Source organism: Cetorhinus maximus, chromosome 9, assembly GCF_964194155.1.
Source record: "Cetorhinus maximus chromosome 9, sCetMax3.hap1.1, whole genome shotgun sequence".
Classification (NCBI taxonomy): domain Eukaryota; kingdom Metazoa; phylum Chordata; class Chondrichthyes; order Lamniformes; family Cetorhinidae; genus Cetorhinus; species Cetorhinus maximus.
The window spans coordinates 61,999,841-62,020,637 of record NC_135887.1 but is presented as its reverse complement, the minus strand read 5'-3'; the positions used below and the strand labels follow the sequence as shown (position 1 = coordinate 62,020,637).

General features: G+C 50.7%; 1 protein-coding gene across 1 annotated transcript in view; it reads left to right on the top strand.

The window, feature by feature from the left end:
• The window catches only part of spi1b (Spi-1 proto-oncogene b), a 168,045-nt gene that overhangs the window by 133,957 nt on the left and 13,291 nt on the right, over nt 1-20,797 (top strand). The window contains exon 4 of the mRNA XM_078548810.1: nt 7,738-7,894. Within this exon, the coding sequence (XP_078404936.1) occupies nt 7,738-7,894 (157 nt within the window). The remainder of the gene's footprint in view (nt 1-7,737; nt 7,895-20,797) is intronic.

The following is a 20,797-nucleotide window of genomic DNA, read 5'->3' as shown; positions in this document are numbered from 1 at the left end:
CTTCAGAACTCTGGGGGGTAATCCATCTGGCCCAGGTGATTTATCCACCTTCAGACCTTACAGATTTCCTAGCACCTTCTCCTTGGTAATGGCCACCATACTCACCTCTGCCCCCGACTCTCTTGAATTTTGGGGATGTCACTCATGTCTTCCACTGTGAAGACTGACACAAAGTACCTATTCAGTTCCTCCGCCATTTCTTTGTTCCCCACTACTAATTCTCCAGCGTCATTTTCCAGCGGCCCAATGTCCACTCTCTTACCCTTTATATATCTAAAAAAAACTCTTGCAATCTTCTTTTATATTACGCTAGTTTACCCTCATATTTAATCTTCTCCCTCCTTATTTCTTTTTTAGTTGTCCTCTGTTGGTCTTTGTAGGCTTCCCAATACCCTGGTTTCCCACAGGTACACTCACAGTGCTGGGACGGAGGGAGTTCCAGATGTAAATATGCCCACAGTGCTGAGGGACGTTGTTCCAGCTGTATGTACACTCACAGTGCTGGGAGGGTGTGAGTTCCAGGTGTAGATACACTCACATTGAAGTGAGTGAGGGAGTTCCAGATGTCAGTACACTCACAGTGCTGAGGGAGGGATTTCCAGATGTAGGTACACTCAGTGCTGGGAGGGAGGGAGTTCTAGATGTAAATACACCCACAATGCTGAGGGATGTCGTTCTAGATGTAGGTACTCTCACAGTGCTGAGGGAGAGAGTTCCAGGTGTATGTACACTCACAGTGCTGTGAGGGAGGGAGTTCCTGGTGTACATACACTCACAGTGCTGAGGGAGGGAATTCCAGCTGTAGGTACTCCCACAATGCTGTGATGGAGGGAGTTCCAGATCTCGTAGCACTCACTGTGCTGTGAGGGAGGGAGCTCCAGGTTTACATACACTCACAGTGCTGAGGGAGGGAGTTCCAGCTGTAGGTACTCCCACAATGCTGTGATGGAGGGAGTTCCAGATCTCGGAGCACTCACTGTGCTGTGAGGGAGTGAACTCCAGGTGTATGTACACTCACAGTGCTGTGAGGGAGCGAGTTCCATGTTTAGGTACACTCACAGTGCTGTGAGGGAGGGTGTTCCTGGTGTAGGTACACCCAGAGTGCTGGGCTGGAGGGAGTTCCAGGCATGGGTACACTCACAGTGCCGTGAGGGAGTGAGTTCCAGGTGCAGGTAGTCTCACAGTTCTGTGAGGGAGGAAGTTCCACGTGTAAGTACACCCACAGTGCTGTGAGGGAGTGAATTCCAGGTGTTAATACACTCACAGTGCTGGGAGGGAGGGAGTTACTGATGTCGGTACACATACATTGCTGAGGGAGGGAGTTCCAGGTGGAGGTACACTCACAGTGCTGTGCGGGAGTGAGTTCCAGGTGTATGTGCACTCACAGTGCTGATAGGGAGTGAGTTCCAGGTGTACATACACCCTCAGTGCTGAGGGACGGAATTCCAGGTGCAGGTACGCTCATAGTGCTGAGGGAGTGACTTCCAGCTGCAGGACGGCTCACAGTGAAGTGGAGGAGGGTGTTCCAGGTGCAGGGACACCCACAGTACAGGAGGGAGGGAGTTTCAGATGTAAGTACACTCACAGTGCTATGAGGGAGTGAGTTCCAGGTGTAGGTACACTCACAGTTCTGTGAGGGTGGAAGTTCCACGTGTAGGTACACTGACAGTGCTGGGAGGGAGGGAGTTCCAGGTGTAGGTACATCCACAGTGCTCGGCCAGAGGGAGTTCCAGTTGTAGGTACACTCACAGTGCTGTGATGGAGGGATTTCCAGGTGTAGGTACACACACAGTGCTGTGATGGAGGGTGTTCCAGATGTTGGTCCACTCACAGTGCTGTGATTGAGGGAGTTCCAGGTGTAGGTACACTCACAGTGCTGAGGGGGGGAGTTCCAGGTGTAGGTACACTCACAGTGGTGTGATGGAGGGTATTCCAGATGTCGGTCCACTCACAGTGCTGTGAGGGAGGGAGTTCCAGGTGTAGGCACACTCACAGTGGTGGGAGGGAGGGAGTTCCAGATGTAAATACACCCACAGTGCTGGGGGACGTTCCTGATGTAGATACACTCACAGTGCTGTGAGGGAGTGAGTTCCAGGTGTAGTTGCACTCACAGTTCTGTGAGGGAGGAAGTTCCACTTGTAGGTACACTGACAGTGCTGGGAGGGAGGGAGTTCCAGGTGTAGGAACACTCAGAGTGCTGAGGGAAGGTGTTCCAGATGTAGCTACACTCACAGTGCTGAGGGGGAGAGTTCCAGGTGTAGGTACACTCACAGTGCTGTGATGGACGGTGTTCCAGATGTCGGTCCACTCACAGTGCTGTGAGGTAGTGAGTTCCATGTGTAGGTACACTCACAGTGCTGAGGGTGGGAGTTCCAGGTGTAGGTACAATCACAGTGGTGTGATGGAGGGTATTCCAGATGTTGGTCCACTCAGTGCTGTGAGGGAGGGAGTTCCAGATGTAGGTACACTCACAGTATTGGGAGGGAGGGAGTCCCAGATGTAAATATATCCACACTGCTGAGGGACGTTGTTCCATATGTCGGTACTCTCACAGTGCTGAGGGAGAGAATTCCAGGTGTATGTATACTCACAGTGCTGCGAGGGAGTGAGTTGCAGGTGTAGATACACTCACAGTGCTTTAAGGGAGGGAGGTCCAGGTGTAAATACACTCACAGTGCTGAGAGGGTGGGAGTTCCAGATGTAAATACACCCAAAGTGCTGAGGGATGTTGTTACATATGTAGGTACTCTCACAGCGCGGAGGGAGAAAGTTCCAGGTGTAGGTACACTCAGTGCTGTGAGCGAGGGAGTTCCAGGTGTAGCTACACTCACAGTGCTGTGAGCGAGGATGTTCCAGGTGTAGGAACACTTACAGTGCTGAGGGGGTTCTGGATGTAAGTACACTCACTGTGTTCAGGGATGGGGTTCCAGGCGTCGGTACACTGACAGTGCTGAGGGAGGGAGCTCCAGATGTAGGTCCACTCACAGTGTTGTGATGGAGGGTGTTCCAGATTTAGGTACACTCAGTGCTGAGGGAGGGTGTTCCCCACATCAGTACACGTACAATGCTGAGGGTGGGAGTTCCAGGTGTAGGTACACTCACAGTGCTGAGGGAGGGAGTTCCAGGTATAGGTGCAATCAGAGTGCCATGAGGTACGGAATTCCAGGTGTAGGTACACTCACAGTGCTGTGAACGCGCGACTTCCAGGTGTCGGTACACCACAGTGCTGAGGGAGGGAGTTCCAGGTGTAGGTACGCCCACAGTGCTGGGGGGGAGGTAGTTCCAGGTGTAGGTACACTCACAGTGCTGGGACGGAAGGAGTTCCAATTGTAGGTATACTCACAGTGCTGCGGGCTTTCTAGATGTAGGTACACTCACAGTGCTGAATGGGGGTGAGTTCCAAGTGTAAGTAAACTCACAGTGCTGAGCCGGGGTGGGTGTTCCAGGTGTAGGCACACTCACAGTGCTGAGGGAGGGAGTTCCAGGTGCAGTTCAACTCACAGTGAATTAAGGGAGGGAGTTCCAGATGGTGATACACTCACAGTGCTGAGGGAGGGAGTTCCATGTGCAGGTAAGCTCACAGTGCGAGGGAGTTCCCAATGTAAATACACTCACAGTGCTGAGGGAGAGAGTTCCAGATGTAGGTACACTTAGCGTACTGAGGGAGAGAGTTCCAGATGTAGGTAAACTCACAGTGCTGAGGAGGGGATTTCCAGGTTTAGGTGCACTCAGTGCTGTGAGGGAGTGAACTCCAGCTGTAGGGACACATTCATTGCTGAGGGAGGAAGTTCCATGTGTAGGTACACTCACAGCTCTGGGAGGGTGGAGGTCCAGATGTAAATGCACCCACAGTGCTGAGGGTTGTAGATTATAGTTGTATGTACACTCACAGTGCTGTGAGGGAGGGAGTTCCAGGTGTAGGTGCTCTCACAGTGCTGAGAGGGAGGGAATTCCAGATGTAAATACACCCACAGTGCTGAGGGACGTTGTTACATATGTAGGTACTCTCACAGTGCTGAGGGAGAGAGTTCCAGGTGGAGGTGCACTCACAGTGCTGTGAGGGAGGGAGTTCCAGGTGGAGGTGCACTCACAGTGCTGTGAGCGAGGGAGTTCCAGGTGTAGCTACACTCACAGTGCTGTGAGCGAGGGTGTTCCAGGTGTAGGAACACTCACAGTGCTGAGGGGGTTCTGGATGTAAGTACACTCACAGTGTTCAGAGAGATGGATCCAGGTGTCGGTACGCTCACAGCGCTGAGGGTGGGGGTTGCAGATGTAGGTATTCTCACCGTGCTAAGGGAGGGAGCTCCAGATGTAGGTACACTCACAGTGTTGTGATGGAGGGTGTTCCAGATTTAGATACACTCAGTGCTGAGGGAGGGTGTTCCCCACATCAGTACACGTCCAATGCTGAGGGTGGGAGTTCCAGGTGTAGGTACACTCACAGTGCTGAGGGAGGGAGTTCCAGGTATAGGTGCAATCAGAGTGCCATGAGGTACGGAATTCCAGGTGTAGGTACACTCACAGTGCTGTGAACGCGCGACTTCCAGGTGTCGGTACACCACAGTGCTGAGGGAGGGACTTCCAGGTGTAGGTACGCCCACAGTGCTGGGGGGGAGGTAGTTCCAGGTGTGAGTGTACACTAACAGCGCTGAGGGAATAAGTTCCAGATATAGGTATACTCACAGTGTTGTGATGGAGGGTGTTCCAGATGTAGGTACACTCACAGTGCTGAAGGAGGGTGTTCCCAACATCAGTACACATACAATGCTGAGGGTGGGATTTCTAGGTGTAGGTACACTCACAGTGCTGTGAGGGAGGGAGCTCCAAATGCAGGTACACCCACAGTGCTGTGAGCGAGGGAGTTCCAGGTGTAGATACTCACACAGTGCTGGGAGGGAGTTCCAGTTGTAGTTACACTCAAGGGTGCTGAGGGAGGGCGTTGCAGATGTAGGTACACTCACAGTGCTGTCGGGGGGAGTTCCAGATGTAGGTACATTCAGAGTGCTGAGGGAGGGAGTTCCAGATGTAGGTACACTCACATTGCTGAGGGAGAGATTTCTGGGTGTAGGTGCTGTGAGGGAGGGAGTGTCAGGTGTAGGTGCACTCACAGTGCTGAGGGGGTTCTAGATGTAGGTATACCCACATTGTTCAGGGAGGGGGTTCCAGATGCCGGTACACTCACAGCGCTGAGGGAGTAAGTTCCAGATGTAGATACACTCACAGTGTTGTGATGGAGGGTGTTCCAGACGTAGGTACACTCACAGTGCTGTGATGGAGGGTGTTCCAGATATAGGTATGCTCACAGTGTTGCGATGGAGGGTGTTCCAGATGTAGGTACACTCACAGTGCTGTGAGGGAGGGAGTTCCAGGTGCAGGAAACCCACAGTGCTGGGAGGGTGGGAGTTCCAGGTGCAGGAAACCCACAGTGCTGTGAGGGAGGGAGTTCCAGGTGCAGGAAACCCACAGTGCTGGGAGGGTGGGAGTTCCAGGTGTAGGTACTCACACAGTGCTGGGAGGGAGGGAATTCCAGTTGTAGGTACACTCACAGTGCTGACGGGGGGAGTTCCAGGTGTAGGTACATTCAGAGTGCTGAGGGAGGGAGTTCCAGATGTAGGTGCACTCACATTGCTGAGGGAGAGAGTTCTGGGTGTAGGTGCTGTGAGGGAGGGGGTTCCAGGTGTAGGAACACTCACAGTGCTGAGGGGGTTCTAGATGTAAGTACACTCACATTGTTCAGGGAGGGGGTTCCAGGTGCCGGTAAACACTCAGTGCTCAGGGAGGGAGTTCCAGATGTAGGTATACTCACAGTGTTGTGTTGGAGGGTGTTGCACATGTAGGTACACTCACAGTGCTGAGGGAGGGTGTTCCCAACATCGGTACACATACAATGCTGAGGGTGGGAGTTCTAGGTGTAGGTACACTCACAGTGCTGTGAGGGAGGAAGTTCCAAGTGTAGATACACTCACAGTGCTGGGAGGGAGGGAGTTCCAGATGTCGGTACACATACATTGCTGAGGGAGTGAGTTCCAGGTGTAGCTGCACTCACAGTGCCATGAGGTAGGGAGTTCCAGGTGTAGGTACATTCACAGTGCTGTGAGCGCGGGACTTCCAGGTGTAGGTACACCACAGTGCTGAGGGAGGGAGTTCCAGGTGTAGGTGCGCCACAGTGTTGGGAGGGAGGGAGTTCCAGGTGTAGGTACATTCACAGTGCTGGGATGGAAGGAGTTCCAGTTGTAGGTATACTCACAGTGCTGAGGGCTTTCTAGATGTAGGTACACTCACAGTGGTGAGGGGGCGGGTGTTCCAGGTGCAGTTCTACTCACAGTGAAATGAGGGAGGGAGTTCCAGCTGTAGGGACACCCACAGTGCTGTGAGGGAGGGAGTTCCAGATGTTGATACACTCACAGTGCTGAGGGATTTCCAGGTGCAGGTAAGCTCACAGTGCTGAGGGAGTTCCCGATGTAAATACACTTACAGTGTTGAGGTGGGGTGTTACAGATGTAGGTACGCTCACCGTGCTGAGGGAGGGAGTTCCAGATGTAGGTACACTCACAATGCTGAGGGCGGGAGTTCCAGATGTAGATACAGTCACTGTGTTGTGATGGAGGGTGTTCCAGGTGTAGGTACACTCTTAGTGTTGTGATGGAGGAACTTCCACATGTAGATACACTCACAGTGTTGAGGGAGAGACTTCCAGGTGCAGGTACGCTCACAGTGCTGAGGGAGTGAGTTCCAGATGTAGGTACACTCACAGTGCTGAGGGAGGGTTTTCCAGATGTAGGTACACTCACAATGCTGAGGGCGGGAGTTCCAGATGTAGATACAGTCACTGTGTTGTGATGGAGGGAGTTCCAGATGTAGATATACTCACAGTGCTGAGGGAGTTCCAAATATAAATACACTCTCAGTGCCGAGGGAGGGAGTTCCAGATGTAGCTACACTCACAGTGCTGAGGGAGGGTTTTCCAGATGTAGGTACACTCACAGTGCTGAGGGAGGGTTTTCCAGATGTTGGTTCACTCACAGTGCTGAGGGAGGGGCTTCCAGATGTAGGTACACTCACAGTGTTGTGATGGAGGGTGCTCCAGGTGTCGGGACACTCGCAGTGCTGTGAGGGAGGGAGTTCCCGATGTCAGTGCACATACAATGTTGAGGGTTGATGTTCCAGGTGTTGGTATACTCAAAAGTGCTATGAGGGAGGGAGTTCCAGGTGTAGGAACATTCACTGTGCTGAGGAGGTCTGACAACACCTCCGTTTTAAAATTCCCATCTTTATTTTCATACTGTCTGTGCGTTTGTCAATTCCCTATCTCTCACCTCCTCCAGCCCTATTAACCTCTGAGATACCTACACTCCTCCAACTCCAGCCTCTGCAGTATCCCAAATTTTAATCGCTCTGCCACTGATGGCCGTGCTCTTGGCTGCCATGGCCCTCAGCTCTGGAATTCCCTCCCTAAACTCTCAGCCTCTCTCTCCTCCTTTCAAAACACAAAACCCTGTCTCTCGCCTGCCCTAAGACCACCTTCCCTGGCTCAGTGTCAGATGTTGTCAGTCAGTGCAGTATCTTGGGAAGTGTTCCTATGTTAAAAGTGCGTTTTGAACAGTGCTCTCTCTGTGTTGCTATGACAGGATGGAGGCTTTTTATATTTCTTCAAGATGTGGTCACATGTCACACTTGATAAGTGTCTTCCAATGTTTGGGAATTGTGTCTACTTCATGGCTCCTCTCTTTGATGCAGGTGCCGTATGTGCCACACTGGTGCCCACAGTACCCATCCTCGGCTGAGCGGAGCTCTGATGAGGAAGACCTGGAGAGGCAAAGCCCACCATTGGAAGTTTCTGATGGAGACACAGAGGCAGCGGAACCCATTCCCCACATGGGCAGTGCAGATTCAGGTGGGTCCAGGGTGGCATTGCTGGGAATGAACAGGGAGCAACTGAAGCAGCAATGAGCAGCTTGGTTAGCTGGGTAGTGGATATGGGAACAATGGGATTGAGTAAGGCCAAAACCAAGGAATTGTTTGGGATGTTTATGTTAATGTGACACAGAAAGCAGTGAAGGTGAGAGCAGTGTGTGTGTGATTGCTGGGTTTATCCCTCTCCCCCTTTAAGCAGGAGGGTAACATTTACCATCCTCCAGGACCACTCACCTCCTGAAGGAATATTGGAAGAGTGTGGCCAGAACCTCAACAATTTCCATCCTTCCTTCCCCCAGTAACCCCGGATGTATCCCATCTGCACTGGGTAAATTTTCTCTTTTGAGGACGGTTAACCTTTTAAATAAACTCTTTATCGATGTTTATCCTATCTAATATCACCAGTACCTCCTCCTTTACATTGGCAGCATCCTCTTCTGCAGGGAAGACAGATGCAAAGTTACTCTTTTCCTGCCTCGTGGGGTGAGGAGGGTGTAGAGGTGAGGGTGGAGAAGGATGGGGATGAGATGGGATGAGGAGGGATGGGGTTGGGTTGGGGAAGGATGGAGGTGGGGTGGGGAGGGATGAGGAGGGAGAGAGGTAGAGGTGGGGAGGGATGTAAGGTTGGGGTGAGGAGGGGAGAGGTGGGGAGGGATGTAAGGTTGGGGTGAGGAGGGGAGAGGTGGAGGTGCGGTGGGATGGAGGGTTGGGGTGAGGAGGAGGAGGTGGAGAGAGGTGGAGGTGGGGAGAGATGGAGGGTTGGGGTGAGGAGGGGGAGAGGTGGAGGTGCGGAGGGATGGAGGGTTGGGGTGAGGAGGGGAGAGGTGGAGGTGAGGAGGGGAGAGGTGGAGATGGGGAGGGATGAGGAGGGGAGAGGTGGAGGTGGGGAGAGATGGAGGGTTGGGGTGAGGAGGGGAGAGGTGGAGGTGGAGTGAGGTGAGAAGGGAGAGAGGTGACATGGGTGGGGTATACTGGAAGCACTGAGCATTTTGTTTGATTGCCCTCTCTGCTGGGGAGGTGTATATGAAGTGGTTCAATAATGGCTGCCTGCAGATGACCTTGTGTTAGTCAAAGACAACAGAGCGATGGACTGAATAACAATGGCCTAGAACTTCCAATCTCTAGGGGGTCGTACCTGGGACGTACCCCAGAAGATAAGCCGGGGGACCCCCTGAATGTCCCCACGCAAGGACTGCATGGGAATTATCCCATGGAATCATTCAATACTCCAATTTAAATCGGAGATTTCAGATGGTTCTGACTGTCTTGGAAGAATAGTTACCCAGGAAAAGGATTAAACCACTTCTAACTCATGGGTATCTATGGTACTGATCCCCACCTGACCCCCTCCATCCACCCAACAGCACACCCATCCCCCCTGATCATCCCATCACCCCCCGACTAACCTCCCCATCCCACCAGCCCCACTCGGCTAGTCCCAACTACACCCTTAATCACCCCACCAGCCCGGCTACCACCCCCCCCACATCCCTCTGACTATCTAACCCCCGCACCCCCAACCAACCCCCCTACTCCTGACCACCCCCCACCCCTCGACTATCCCAACTACTCCCTTGACCACCCCGCACCCCTCGACTAGCCCCAACTACACCCCTGACCACCCCCACCCCTCAACTAGCCCCAACTACACCCCTGACCACCCCTGCATCTCTTTACTACCCCCATCCCCCCCCACTATCCCCCACCCTACTGACTACCATCTCGACCACCCTCCCCAGCCCCCCACTGAACCCACTGACCAATCCCCTACTACCCCGACTATCCTCCGCACCTCTGACCACCCCACCATTCCCCTCCCTCCGACCATCCCCCAGACTACCCTGCCTACACCCGACTACCACCCCAATTCCTCACCCCCCCCGCTGAACACTGCAACTACCCCCACCCCCACCCCCACCCACACTCCCTACGACTACCTCCCCTACTCCCATCCTGCACGACTACCTCCCTCCACGACTACCTCCCCCACCCCTACCCCCCATGACTACCTCCCCCATCGTCTGATAGATGCAAATTCCAAGAGAGCTCTTTTTCTGAGCTGGCATGGGAGGTTCTGTAGCCAAGATCACAGTCTCAGAGTCAGAAAAGTAGATGTTACCATTGCCATGGTAGCCACCAACCATTTAAATACCCCCATTTGCAGTCTAAGTGCTATCTCTGTGGGAAAGTTGGTCATATCCAGAGAACATGCAGGGGGAGAGGAAACAACAATGCTCCAGTCACAGCCATGCATCAGGTCGAGGTTATGGGAGATCGAAAGCTAGTTCAGGAGTCTGGAAATCCTCGAATGCATGTTGATAGATACGAAAACAAAAGTTGACCACAGAATTGTTACAGAACAAGAGGCCATTGATATTATCGAGCAGGAAGATCAGGAGTTGTACTCAGTCAGAGAGCAACAGAAACAGCAGCAGGAAGGTTAGAGTGGTCAGGCTGAGATAATAATTCCAGTGCCCATAGTGGAAATGAAAGTCTGAGATTCACAATTAACTTTCAGCGTTGATACAGCTGCAGCTGTGCCTGTTGTCTCTGGAGAAGAGTACAAGAAATCTCAAAGTCACATTCCCTAATTCAAAACTGGTGTGACACTGACTAGTTCAACAACAGTGTTCCAATGTGATGTGAAGTTAGTGTTCGAATGCAATATGATGTTACATCCTAACACTTGCCATTGGGAATAGGAGGGGGGAATAAAGTCTCCTTGATGAGAAGGGAGATACAGTTAATCTGGGCCGAGCTATTTACAGTGTGGGTAAGTAGAGTACGTCTGTCATTGAGAAAGTGCTAAGAGAGCACAAAGTGGTCTTTCAGCAAAGAGGATCAAATGATCAAATTAACCATCACAAGGTCGAAGTCAGGATAAAGGACAACGTACAGCTGGCTAACTGCAAGGCTAGTCAGTTCCTTATGCAGTTCAAAGCAGTAAGGAAGGAGCTGGATAGATTAGAAAAAACAGGGGCAATTAAGGTGAAGAGCATTGAATGGGCCATAACCATTGTGATAATTCAGAAAACAGACGGGTTTGTTCAGATTTGTGAAGGTTATAAACAAACGGTAAATAAGGTGATCAAGAATGATACTTACCCACTGCCTACAAGTGAAGATATGTTTCCTAATTTAGCCAATGGGAGGGTGTTTAGTTAGATAGATTTGTCAAATACACACTTGCAATTGGAATTAACTGACAAGAGCAAGGAGCTACTTACCATTCATACATGTAAAGTGTTGTACCAAGACAAGAGGTTACTCTTTGGGGTGCCCATTGCTCCCAGTATCCCAGAGCATCATGGATCAGATGCCAAATAGGATGAAAGGAGTGTCTGTTTCTTAAATCACATTCTAATCAGCAGTGAGACAAAGAAAGAGCACATTGTAAGCTTGAAAAAGACCCTAGACTGACTTCAAGAGTATGGCATCAGAGCCGAAAGGCAAACGTGTTGCTTCATGGTGTCAAGTGGAACATCCCTGGTCACAAAGTAGACAGTGAAGGGATCCACTGAATACTGGAGAAGGTTGAGGGGATTTTGAAAGCAAAGAGACCAGGGAACAGAGAAGAACATGGAAAGTTCACAGGGACTGTTGTGTATTGTTGCAAGGTCATCCCCAATTCAGTTAATTACATTCACTCCAATGGACCAACTGCACAAAGGTGGAATAGATTGGGAGTGGTCTGTGAAAACCATTTGTAGAAATGGAGGCAGTACTGGCTAGTGATGCTGTTTTAACCCACTACGATCCCAAGAAACATTTACTTTTATTCATTTATGGGATATAGGCTTCGCTGGCTGGGCCAGCATTTATTGCCCATCCCTAGTTGCCCTTGATAAGGTGGTGATGAGCTGCCTTATTGAACCGCTGTGGTCCTTGTGGTGTAGGTACACCCACAGTGCTGTTAGGGAGGGAGTTCCAGGATTTTGACCCAGTAACAATGAAGGAACGACGATATATTTCCAAATCAGGATGGTGAGTGACTTGGAGGGGAACTTCCAGGTGGTGGTGTTCCCATCTATCTGATGCCCTCCACTTCTCCCTCCACTTGGACCCCTCCCTCTGGATTCTTACCTTCTCTTGATCTTTTCATTGAGAACTGTCGGCGTGACATTAGCCGTCTCAATTTCTCTGCTCCTCTCACCCATTCTAATCTGTCTCTCTCTGAACTCACTGCACTCCGTTCTCTCAGGTCCAACCCCAACATTGTCATCAAACCCGCTGACAAGGGTGGTACTGTTGTTGCCTGGCGCATTGACCTCTACCTCGCGGAGGCTGAGCGTCAACTCGCAGACGTTTCCTCCTACCTCTCCCTGGACCATGACCCCACCACAGAACATCAAGCCATTGTTTCCAGGACTGTCACTGACCTCATCTCCTCTGGAGATCTTCCTCCCACAGCTTCCAACTTGATAGTCGCCCAACCTCGGACGGCCCGCTTCTACCTCCTACCCAAAATCCACAAACAGAACTGTCCTGGCAGACCGATCGTGTCAGCCTGTTCCTGCCCCACGGAACTCATTTCTCGTTATCTTGACTCCCTTCTCTCTCCCCTTGTCCAGTCCCTTCCCACCTACATCCGTGATTCCTCTGACACCTTACGTCACATCAACAATTTCCAGTTCCCTGGCCCCAACCGCTTCCTCTTCACCATGGATGTCCAATCCCTCTACACCTCCATCCCCCACCAGGATGGTCTGAGGGCCCTTAGCTTCTTCCTTGAACAGAGGCCCCAACAATCCCCATCCACCACTACTCTCCTCCGTCTGGCTGAACTTGTTCTCACACTGAACAATTTCTCCTTTAACTCCTCTCACTTCCTCCAAAGAAAAGGTGTGGCTATGGGTACCCGCATGGGCCCCAGCTATGCCTGTCTCTTTATGGGGTATGTGGAACATTCCTTGTTCCAGTCCTACTCCGGCCCCCTCCCACAACTCTTTCTCCGGTACATCGATGATTACTTCGGTGCTGCTTCATGCTCTCGTCGGGACCTGGAAAAATGTATTAATTTTGCTTCCAATCTCCACCCCTCCATCATCTTCACATGGTCCATCTCTGACACTTCTCTTCCCTTCCTTGACCTCTCTGTCTCAATTTCTGATGATAGACTGTCCACCAATATCCATTACAAGCCTACCGACTCCCACAGCTACCTCGACTACAGCTCCTCACACCCCGCTTCCTGTAAAGACTCCATCCCATTCTCTCAGTTCCTTCGCCTCCGTCGCATCTGTTCTGATGACGCTACCTTCAAAAACAGCTCCTCTGACATGTCCTCCTTCTTCCTTAACTGAGGTTTTCCATCCACGGTCGTTGACAGGGCCCTCAACCGTGTCCGGCCCATATCCCGCGCATCCTCCCTCACGCCTTCTCCTCCTTCCCAGAAACATGATAGGGTCCCCCTTGTCCTCACTTATCACCCCACCAGCCTCCGCATTCAAAGGATCATCCTCTGCCATTTCCGCCAACTCCAGCATGATGCCACCACCAAACACATCTTCCCTTCACCCCCCTTGACGGCATTCCGTAGGGATCGTTCCCTCCGCGACACCCTGGTCCACTCCTCCATCACCCCCTACTCCTCAACCCCCACTTATGGCACCTCCCCATGCCCACGCAGAAGATGCAACACCTGCCCCTTCACTTCCTCTCTCCTCACCGTCCAAGGGCCCAAACACTCCTTTCAAGTGAAGCAGCATTTCACTTGCATTTCCCCTAACTTAGTCTACTGCATTCGTTGCTCCCAATGCGGTCTCCTCTACATTGGAGAGACCAAACGCAAACTGGGCGACCGTTTTGCGGAACACCTGCGGTCTGTCCGCAAGAAAGACCCAAACCTCCCTGTCGCTTGCCATTTTAACACTCCACCCTGTTCTCTTGCCAACATGTCTGTCCTTGGCTTGCTGCATTGTTCCAGTGAAGCCCAACGCAAACTGGAGGAACAGCACCTCATCTTCCGACTAGGCACTTTACAGCCCTCCGGGCTGAATATTGAATTCAACAACTTTAGATCTTAAACTCCCCCTCCCCCCATCCCCACCCCGTTTTTTTTCCACCCCCCACCCGCTTTTTTTTCAATAATTTATATAGATTCTTCTTTCCCCACCTATTTCCATTATTTTTAAATCTAAAACTAAAACCTTTAGTCTTTCCACCCCACCCCCACTAGAGCTGTACTTTGAATATCCTGTTTTCCATCCTTAATTAGCACTTTTCTCAGACAAAGACCACCACCTTCAACACCTCTTTGACCCTTTTGTCTGTGACATCTTTTGATTATCTGCTCACACCACACCCTCAATGTGTCTCTTCCCCCCCCCCCCCCCCACCCCCACCCCACCCCCCACCCACCTTAAACCAATTTATATTTCTCCCTTGTTGAAACTATGCTGCAGTTCTGCCGAAGGGCCATGAAGGCTCGAAACGTTAACTGATTTCTTCTCCGCCGATGCTGCCAGACTTGCTGAGTTTTTCCAGGTAATTCTGTTTTTGTATCTGATGCCCTTGTCCTTCTAGGTGGTAGTGGTTGTGGGTTTGGAAGGTGCTGTTGACGGAGCCTTGGTGAATTCCTGCAATGCATCTTGTAGATGGTACACACTGCTGCTACTGTTTGCCAGCAATGGAGGGAGTGAATGTTTGTGGATATGGTGCCAATCAACTTCTTTGTCCTGGATGGTGTCAAGCTTCTTGAGTGTGTGGGAGCTGCACTCATCCAGGCAAGTGAAGAGTATTCCATCACACTCCTGACTTGTGCCTTGTAAATGGTGGACAAGCTTTGGGGAGTCAGGAAGCAAGTTACTCATCACAGGATTCCTAGCCTCTGACATGCTTTTGTAGCCACAGTATTTGTATGGCTAGTCCAGCTCAGTTTCTGGTCAATGGTAACCCCCAGGATGCTGATAATGGGGGATCCAGTGATGGTAATGCCATTGAATGTCAAGAGGCAATGGTTAGATTCTTCTCTTTTTGGAGATGGTCATTGCTGGCACTTGTGTGGTTTGAATGTTACTTGCCACTTGTCAGCCCAAGCCTGGATATTGTCCAGGTCTTGCTGCATTTTGACATGGACTGCTTCAGTATCTGAGGAGTTGTGAATGGTGCTGAACATTGTGCAATCATCAGCGAACATCCCCACTTCTGACCTAATGATGGAAGGAAGGTCATTGATGAAGCAGCTGGAGATGGTTGGGCCTTGGACACTACCCTGAGGAACTCCTGCAGTGATGTCCTGGAGCTGAGATGATTAACCTCCAATAATCACAACCATCTTCCTTTGTGCTTGGTATGATTCCAACCAGCAGGGAGTTTTCCCCCTGATTCTCATTTACTCCAGTATTGCTAGGGCTCCTTGATGCCACACTCGGTCAAATGCGGCCTTGGTGTCAAGGGCAGTCACTCTCACCTTACCTCAGAAGTTCAGCTCTTTTATCTATGTTTGAACCAAGGCTGTAATGAGGTTAGGAGCTAAGTGGCCCTGGCGGAACCCAAACTGAGTGTCAAATTGGTTTTAGCATGCGATGCCTCACCACAGGGTTCAGTGTAATGTTATCTCATGTAATGGGAGATGGTGTAGAGAAGCCTGTGGCATATACTTCATGTAGTTTAACCAAGTCAGTGCAAAATTACTCACAAGTTGAGAAAGAGGCATTAGCGATCATATATGGTGTTACTAAGTCCCACAAATACTTGTACAGTATGTAGGGGGTGGTGGTGTGTGTCAGCTTCACCTCTGACTTCTGAGCGGTCTGAATTGCTCCCACTCCCTGGGTTCTAGACCTTGGGCTTATTTGGGGGTTGTGACAAAGTGCAGCAGACAACTGGTTTTGGTGGAAGAAAAAAAAACTGGGTTTATTGAAGTCACAAATGAACTTATAACATTAGGATTACACTGAGATTATACAGACCTACAAAGTACACTTAGTTAAGAATGGGGAACACACGGCATAACGAGGGAAAATCACGCTACTAATCCCCTTACCCTTGTCCCACCCCCAAAATCTAATTAAATTGAACTAGGAGAGGTCAGGGATCATGCTCACCAACCAGGGTTCCTTAACAGTTCGAAATCCAGCCAGGTAAGCCGGTTGCAGTTTTGGGGTACGCTCTTTGTATCCTCTGGGGCCTTCCGTCCCCACGTGGTCCTGGTTTGTGGAATTTGTGAAGGCTCTTGAGTTGGATGGAGGGCGCGGTTTTGGGTGGTCGATCTTCGTGGAGGGCTGCAGTTGTGGCCTTGTTGTCTTTGGTTGAGCCTACCACGCAGTGCCCCTCGCCATGATGTTGCCTGCGGGCCTGCAAACCTCCAGATCTCCTCCCTGCTTAAACTCTGCTTCAACCGCTCCAAAAACTGCTCACCCCCCTCCCTTCGTAACAGTTATACTGTTTTTTCGAATTTCTTATCTGAAACCAAATCAAGGTTAGTTCTTTGTCTGATTTGGGATTCTTCAGGTGATTGTTGTCTCGTTGTTTTCAATGGGCTCGCATGATGTTTATCGTTGTCTTCCTGTCCCCCTAACTAGTCTTGAACTGAAAGCCATTGTATATGTGGAGTATTGATGGGTTCGCATAATTGCATTGATTGCTGCCTTCCTGCCTTAGTAGTTAGTAGCAATTATTTATGCAAGATTTTGATGGGCTTTAGTATCGTGTAAGATGAAGTCTTTCTCTGGGTTGATTGTTTTAAAGGGAAGAATGCGTATTCTGTCTCCTCTCGTTGTCTGGTTTTAGGCAACAGTCCACACTGCACTCAACAAGCCTGGGCATGCCCAGTCCCAGGCCTTCATGGGCCTAGCCTCCTGTCTGCAGGGTTCTACACTTAACTCAGCAGTTGGGTCCTCTGCCATAAAAATCCAAAAGTCATATCCTTGTTGATGATATGAAAAATGTGGGAATTTTGAGAACCCTTCAGCCTTCCCTTGATTCTTAAATCTTACTTCAAGTATCATACGGGGAAAAAAAATCAAAATTCCCGACCCTCCATAGTCAGTCTTCCCCTGTAATTACCTATATAAGATCTCATGACACATACATTCCCCATTCTTTAAAATGTGGTGTACGTAAGCATGCATAGGCAAAATACAGTTATTTACATACGTCCAAATATTTACGGGGTCCAACACCCCACTTGGTGCACATGCATCTTTATTAAAAGAAAACAACACGTAAAAGTCTTTCTTAAAAATAACAACACAAAAAAAAACAACAATCTTTATTCAGGAACACACAAAAAAAAAATATGAAAGGTTCAAACAGGTCTATCTCTCTCCACCTTAGCAGAATGCTTTTTCCAGGTCCTTTCGTTTTGGAACTCTAGGATTTTGCCTTTTCCCTTGCACTGAGAGCACAACAGGTACAACACTATTCCCAGCTGGCAAACCACGAGGATGTGCGAAGCCATTCTGACCCATGAAGGGACCTCTATGTTTTCGAAAATGTCCCACCAGGTTGGGACTGTGATACCTTGAATCTCTCCCTCTATCTTGTGTGTTTTCTGTTCCAAAGTATAGAAATACTTTTGTGATAACTCTACAGCTTTTAGTAGTTTAGTAAGATGTTCTGGTCGAGGGGGAATTTCGTAACCGAAATGTATGACAGAGCTCTGCAGGTTGGTAATGTTTTCCCTAACAGTGAGGTGAACAGTGGAGGGTTCAGGAATGGGCACAATCCGTTCCTGGGCCACTTGAACTTCTGCCTCGGGTTTAAAACAAAAACTGCTGTCACTTACCGGACACTGGATGTGCTGTCCAAGCTGGTAGAGGGGCGCATTTGTGGTGATAGAATATGTCCCACCCCCTATATATGCTACCTGTGGGGGAACATGGCCTTGTGCCATTACCTCCATGGTACAGTTTATAGGCCGTGCACCAGCAGTTTTAAACCCGCATTGTGGTCTGGAATAGGCATTCAAGTGCTGGGGACACAGTACTACGTGTGCACCCCGGCTCTGGCACCCAGAGAGTGTACCTGTCATCATGTGCTCCCACTTTATGACATAAGGTGGGACCGCTGCGAAACGGACGTGTGCACCCCCTTGAATGACTCCAATGTTCTCCACCCTATATACCGGTGCAGATCGGGCTGTCCCATCCATGACCGGCATCCTCACTACTATACCCACGATGGTGTGGTTGGAGCGCCTACAATCTACTGGGACAGGGTAGGCTTCAGAGGCTAGGCGGAACTGACACGGGCTTAGTGAATTCTCAAGTGGTTGGAGGGCGGCGAGGTGCTTGTTGCTGATCCAGGAGGGGACTAAACCTCGCTTTAAATTCTCCAGGTTGCTGCAGCCCTCGCCCAGCAACCATGCCCCGTACAGCTCCTCTCGAATGAGTGCATTCACTGTTTTGGCATGCCTTTCCAACTCAGCAATAATCTCCTTTAAATGGACCCATGGACATGTCATGGCCTGGTCCTCGTGTAGCTCTGAGCTTATCACTGTGTTCTCCTCTGTTAAGATTTTTTGTAATTGTGTTTTTAAACCGTTTATTTGTGTCTGTAATTCTATGTCATCCAGACCGTTTATCACAGAGGATTCTGTATTATATGCTGTGAAAACATCATTCCAGGTTCCCCTTCTTTGTCTCCCCACATTGCTAAGGTACTCAGTGTGGGTAGTGTACAGTTCTGTTTTGTCTACATTGGCAAAATCGAACTTGTAGAATTTCCTGAACATTTCTCTTAACAGGGCCTGGTATAGCTGTTCTGTCTCCTTGGGGCACCACTCAGGTAAGTGTACCTCTGTGAGGTTTAGAATCACGGAAGCCACTGCGTAGTGTACCCCCTGGTATAGCACCTTTTCGGTCGGCACTAGTACCAGCCCATTCCCTGGTCCCTTGGTGGTGGCAGGGCTCTTCTCCATATGTGTCCTTACTGTCGGGGCCATGGGCAGGGGCTTTTGGGCGTGTGCCACGAGTTCAGTGGCCTTAACTGAAGCTGGAGAGGATGGGGTTATGCAAATGTGTAGGTGGTAATCCCATTCCACCCCCTTCCCCTTTCCCAGCCATGCTGTGGAAAATATAATGAATACGCCCGTGGGGCAGGTCTTCCACAATCCCCACATGCAGACATAGATTCCCTGTTCCGATTTCCACCACTTGTCCCAGCACACGCTCACCCCCCCATGGTTCCCGGTAATGGTTCGATGGGTGTCGTTCCCCAGTCGCTCCCAGTCTGCTTTACCGTCCCCCATGTCTCTGCTCAGCTTCCTGAGCCACCGCCACCTTCCCAGGGGAATCTCTGCAGGTCAGGCACATGCGTTTCCCCTCAGTGACCCTGACCCGTGTGGCCACAACCTGTATGCTGGGGCAGGTGAGGGAGGCCTCCCCGGAGGTGAACCCGGTCTGACTGGAGTATCGGGTGGAGTTAGATCCCAGCCACCCTGGTCATCTTCCCACATGGGAATAGGTAGTGATCTCCTCCACGTTACCATCGCTGCCCCTTGCAGTCACAACCGGTGCTCTCTCCCATGAGCACCCAAAAATGTGGGAGTCCTCCACGTCACCTCGCCTCCCAGCGGCCATTCCTATCAGGGGGAGTAGGAGTATGCACCCCATCCTATCGAAATCCTTTCTGTAGGGAGACATAAGAGCATATAGCCAGGTCCCGAACAGATTTGCTGGCTTGGGTAAAGCACAGTCGAGTCTTGCTACCTCAATTCAATACAAACACTCTTAAACAATAATACTTAAACTACCAACCACCTTATTTAAAATTTAACTAAAACACCCAAACTTAATCTCAAAATTAAATAACAGAAGCTATGTACATCCACTGCCCGTCCCCGGGCGGCCAGGTTAATCCCTGTTCGGGCTACAGCACACTACTCCCTTCGGTGTGGCCGCCTTGTCCTGTACCTTTGGTCCCTCGCAGCCTGCGGCTGCTGGCTGGGGACTTCTGTCCTCAGATCAATCCCTGACTTGAGGGGCTGCCCTTCTAAACTGGGGAGCCGGTGACCACGGTTTCTTTGGCCGTGGCGTTCGTGGGGACCTTCTAGGGACTCTGGCTGGTGGGGGTTTTCTGGCTGGTGGGTCTTCAACCCGAGCCACTGTCCCCTCTTGTGCGGTCTGTGGAATCTCCACTGCCGCTGGCTGGGGATTTCTATCCTCAGGCTGTACCTCTGCTAAACCTGTGTCAGGGGCAGGTAACTCTCTGCCCTCAGGTCCCACCTCGTCTGAGTCCCAGATGAGCGGGGGAGTGTTCCAAACGGTGGGTGGGATGGCCCTTCCCTTAAAACAAGCCACTGCACCTGCTTGTGCAGTCTGTGAGTTTGCTCCTACTGCAGGCTGAGGATTTTTATCCTCAGACCTTGCCCCAACTGGCTGTTCCCTTCTCTCGGATTTAAACAATTTACATTGGTTAATGTGGAACCATCTGGTGCGCTGAGGCAGCTTTATGGCATATACCATGGGGCTTGCCTTATCTACAATGCTGTAGGGCCCCATGTATAATGGTTCTAGACTGCCTACCCGAGCAAAATTCCTAACCATAACCTGATCCCCTATCTCCCACTCGTGGTGCGTACGGGGTTCTAGCAGCAGTCGGTTACTCCGGTGCTGTTTTCCCATGTTGCTAGCAGCCTGCCAGTGAACCTGTTAAGGTGTTCAAACAGATTCCTGACAAAGCTGTCCCGGTTCACCTCTCTGAGCTGACCCTCCATGAACACCGGGGCTAGCACATGGGTGGGGGTCCGCATAACCCTACCAGTCATGAGCTGGTGTGGGGAATACCCCGTGCTTTTTGACTGGCTGGCTCGGATCCCCATTAGGACCAACGGTAAGACTTCTACCCACTTTCTAGGTCTCTTTCCTCAGCCTTTCTTTCAAGGTTCTGTTCATCCTCTCTACAATCCCTGAGGACTATGGATTGTGTGCAACGTGCC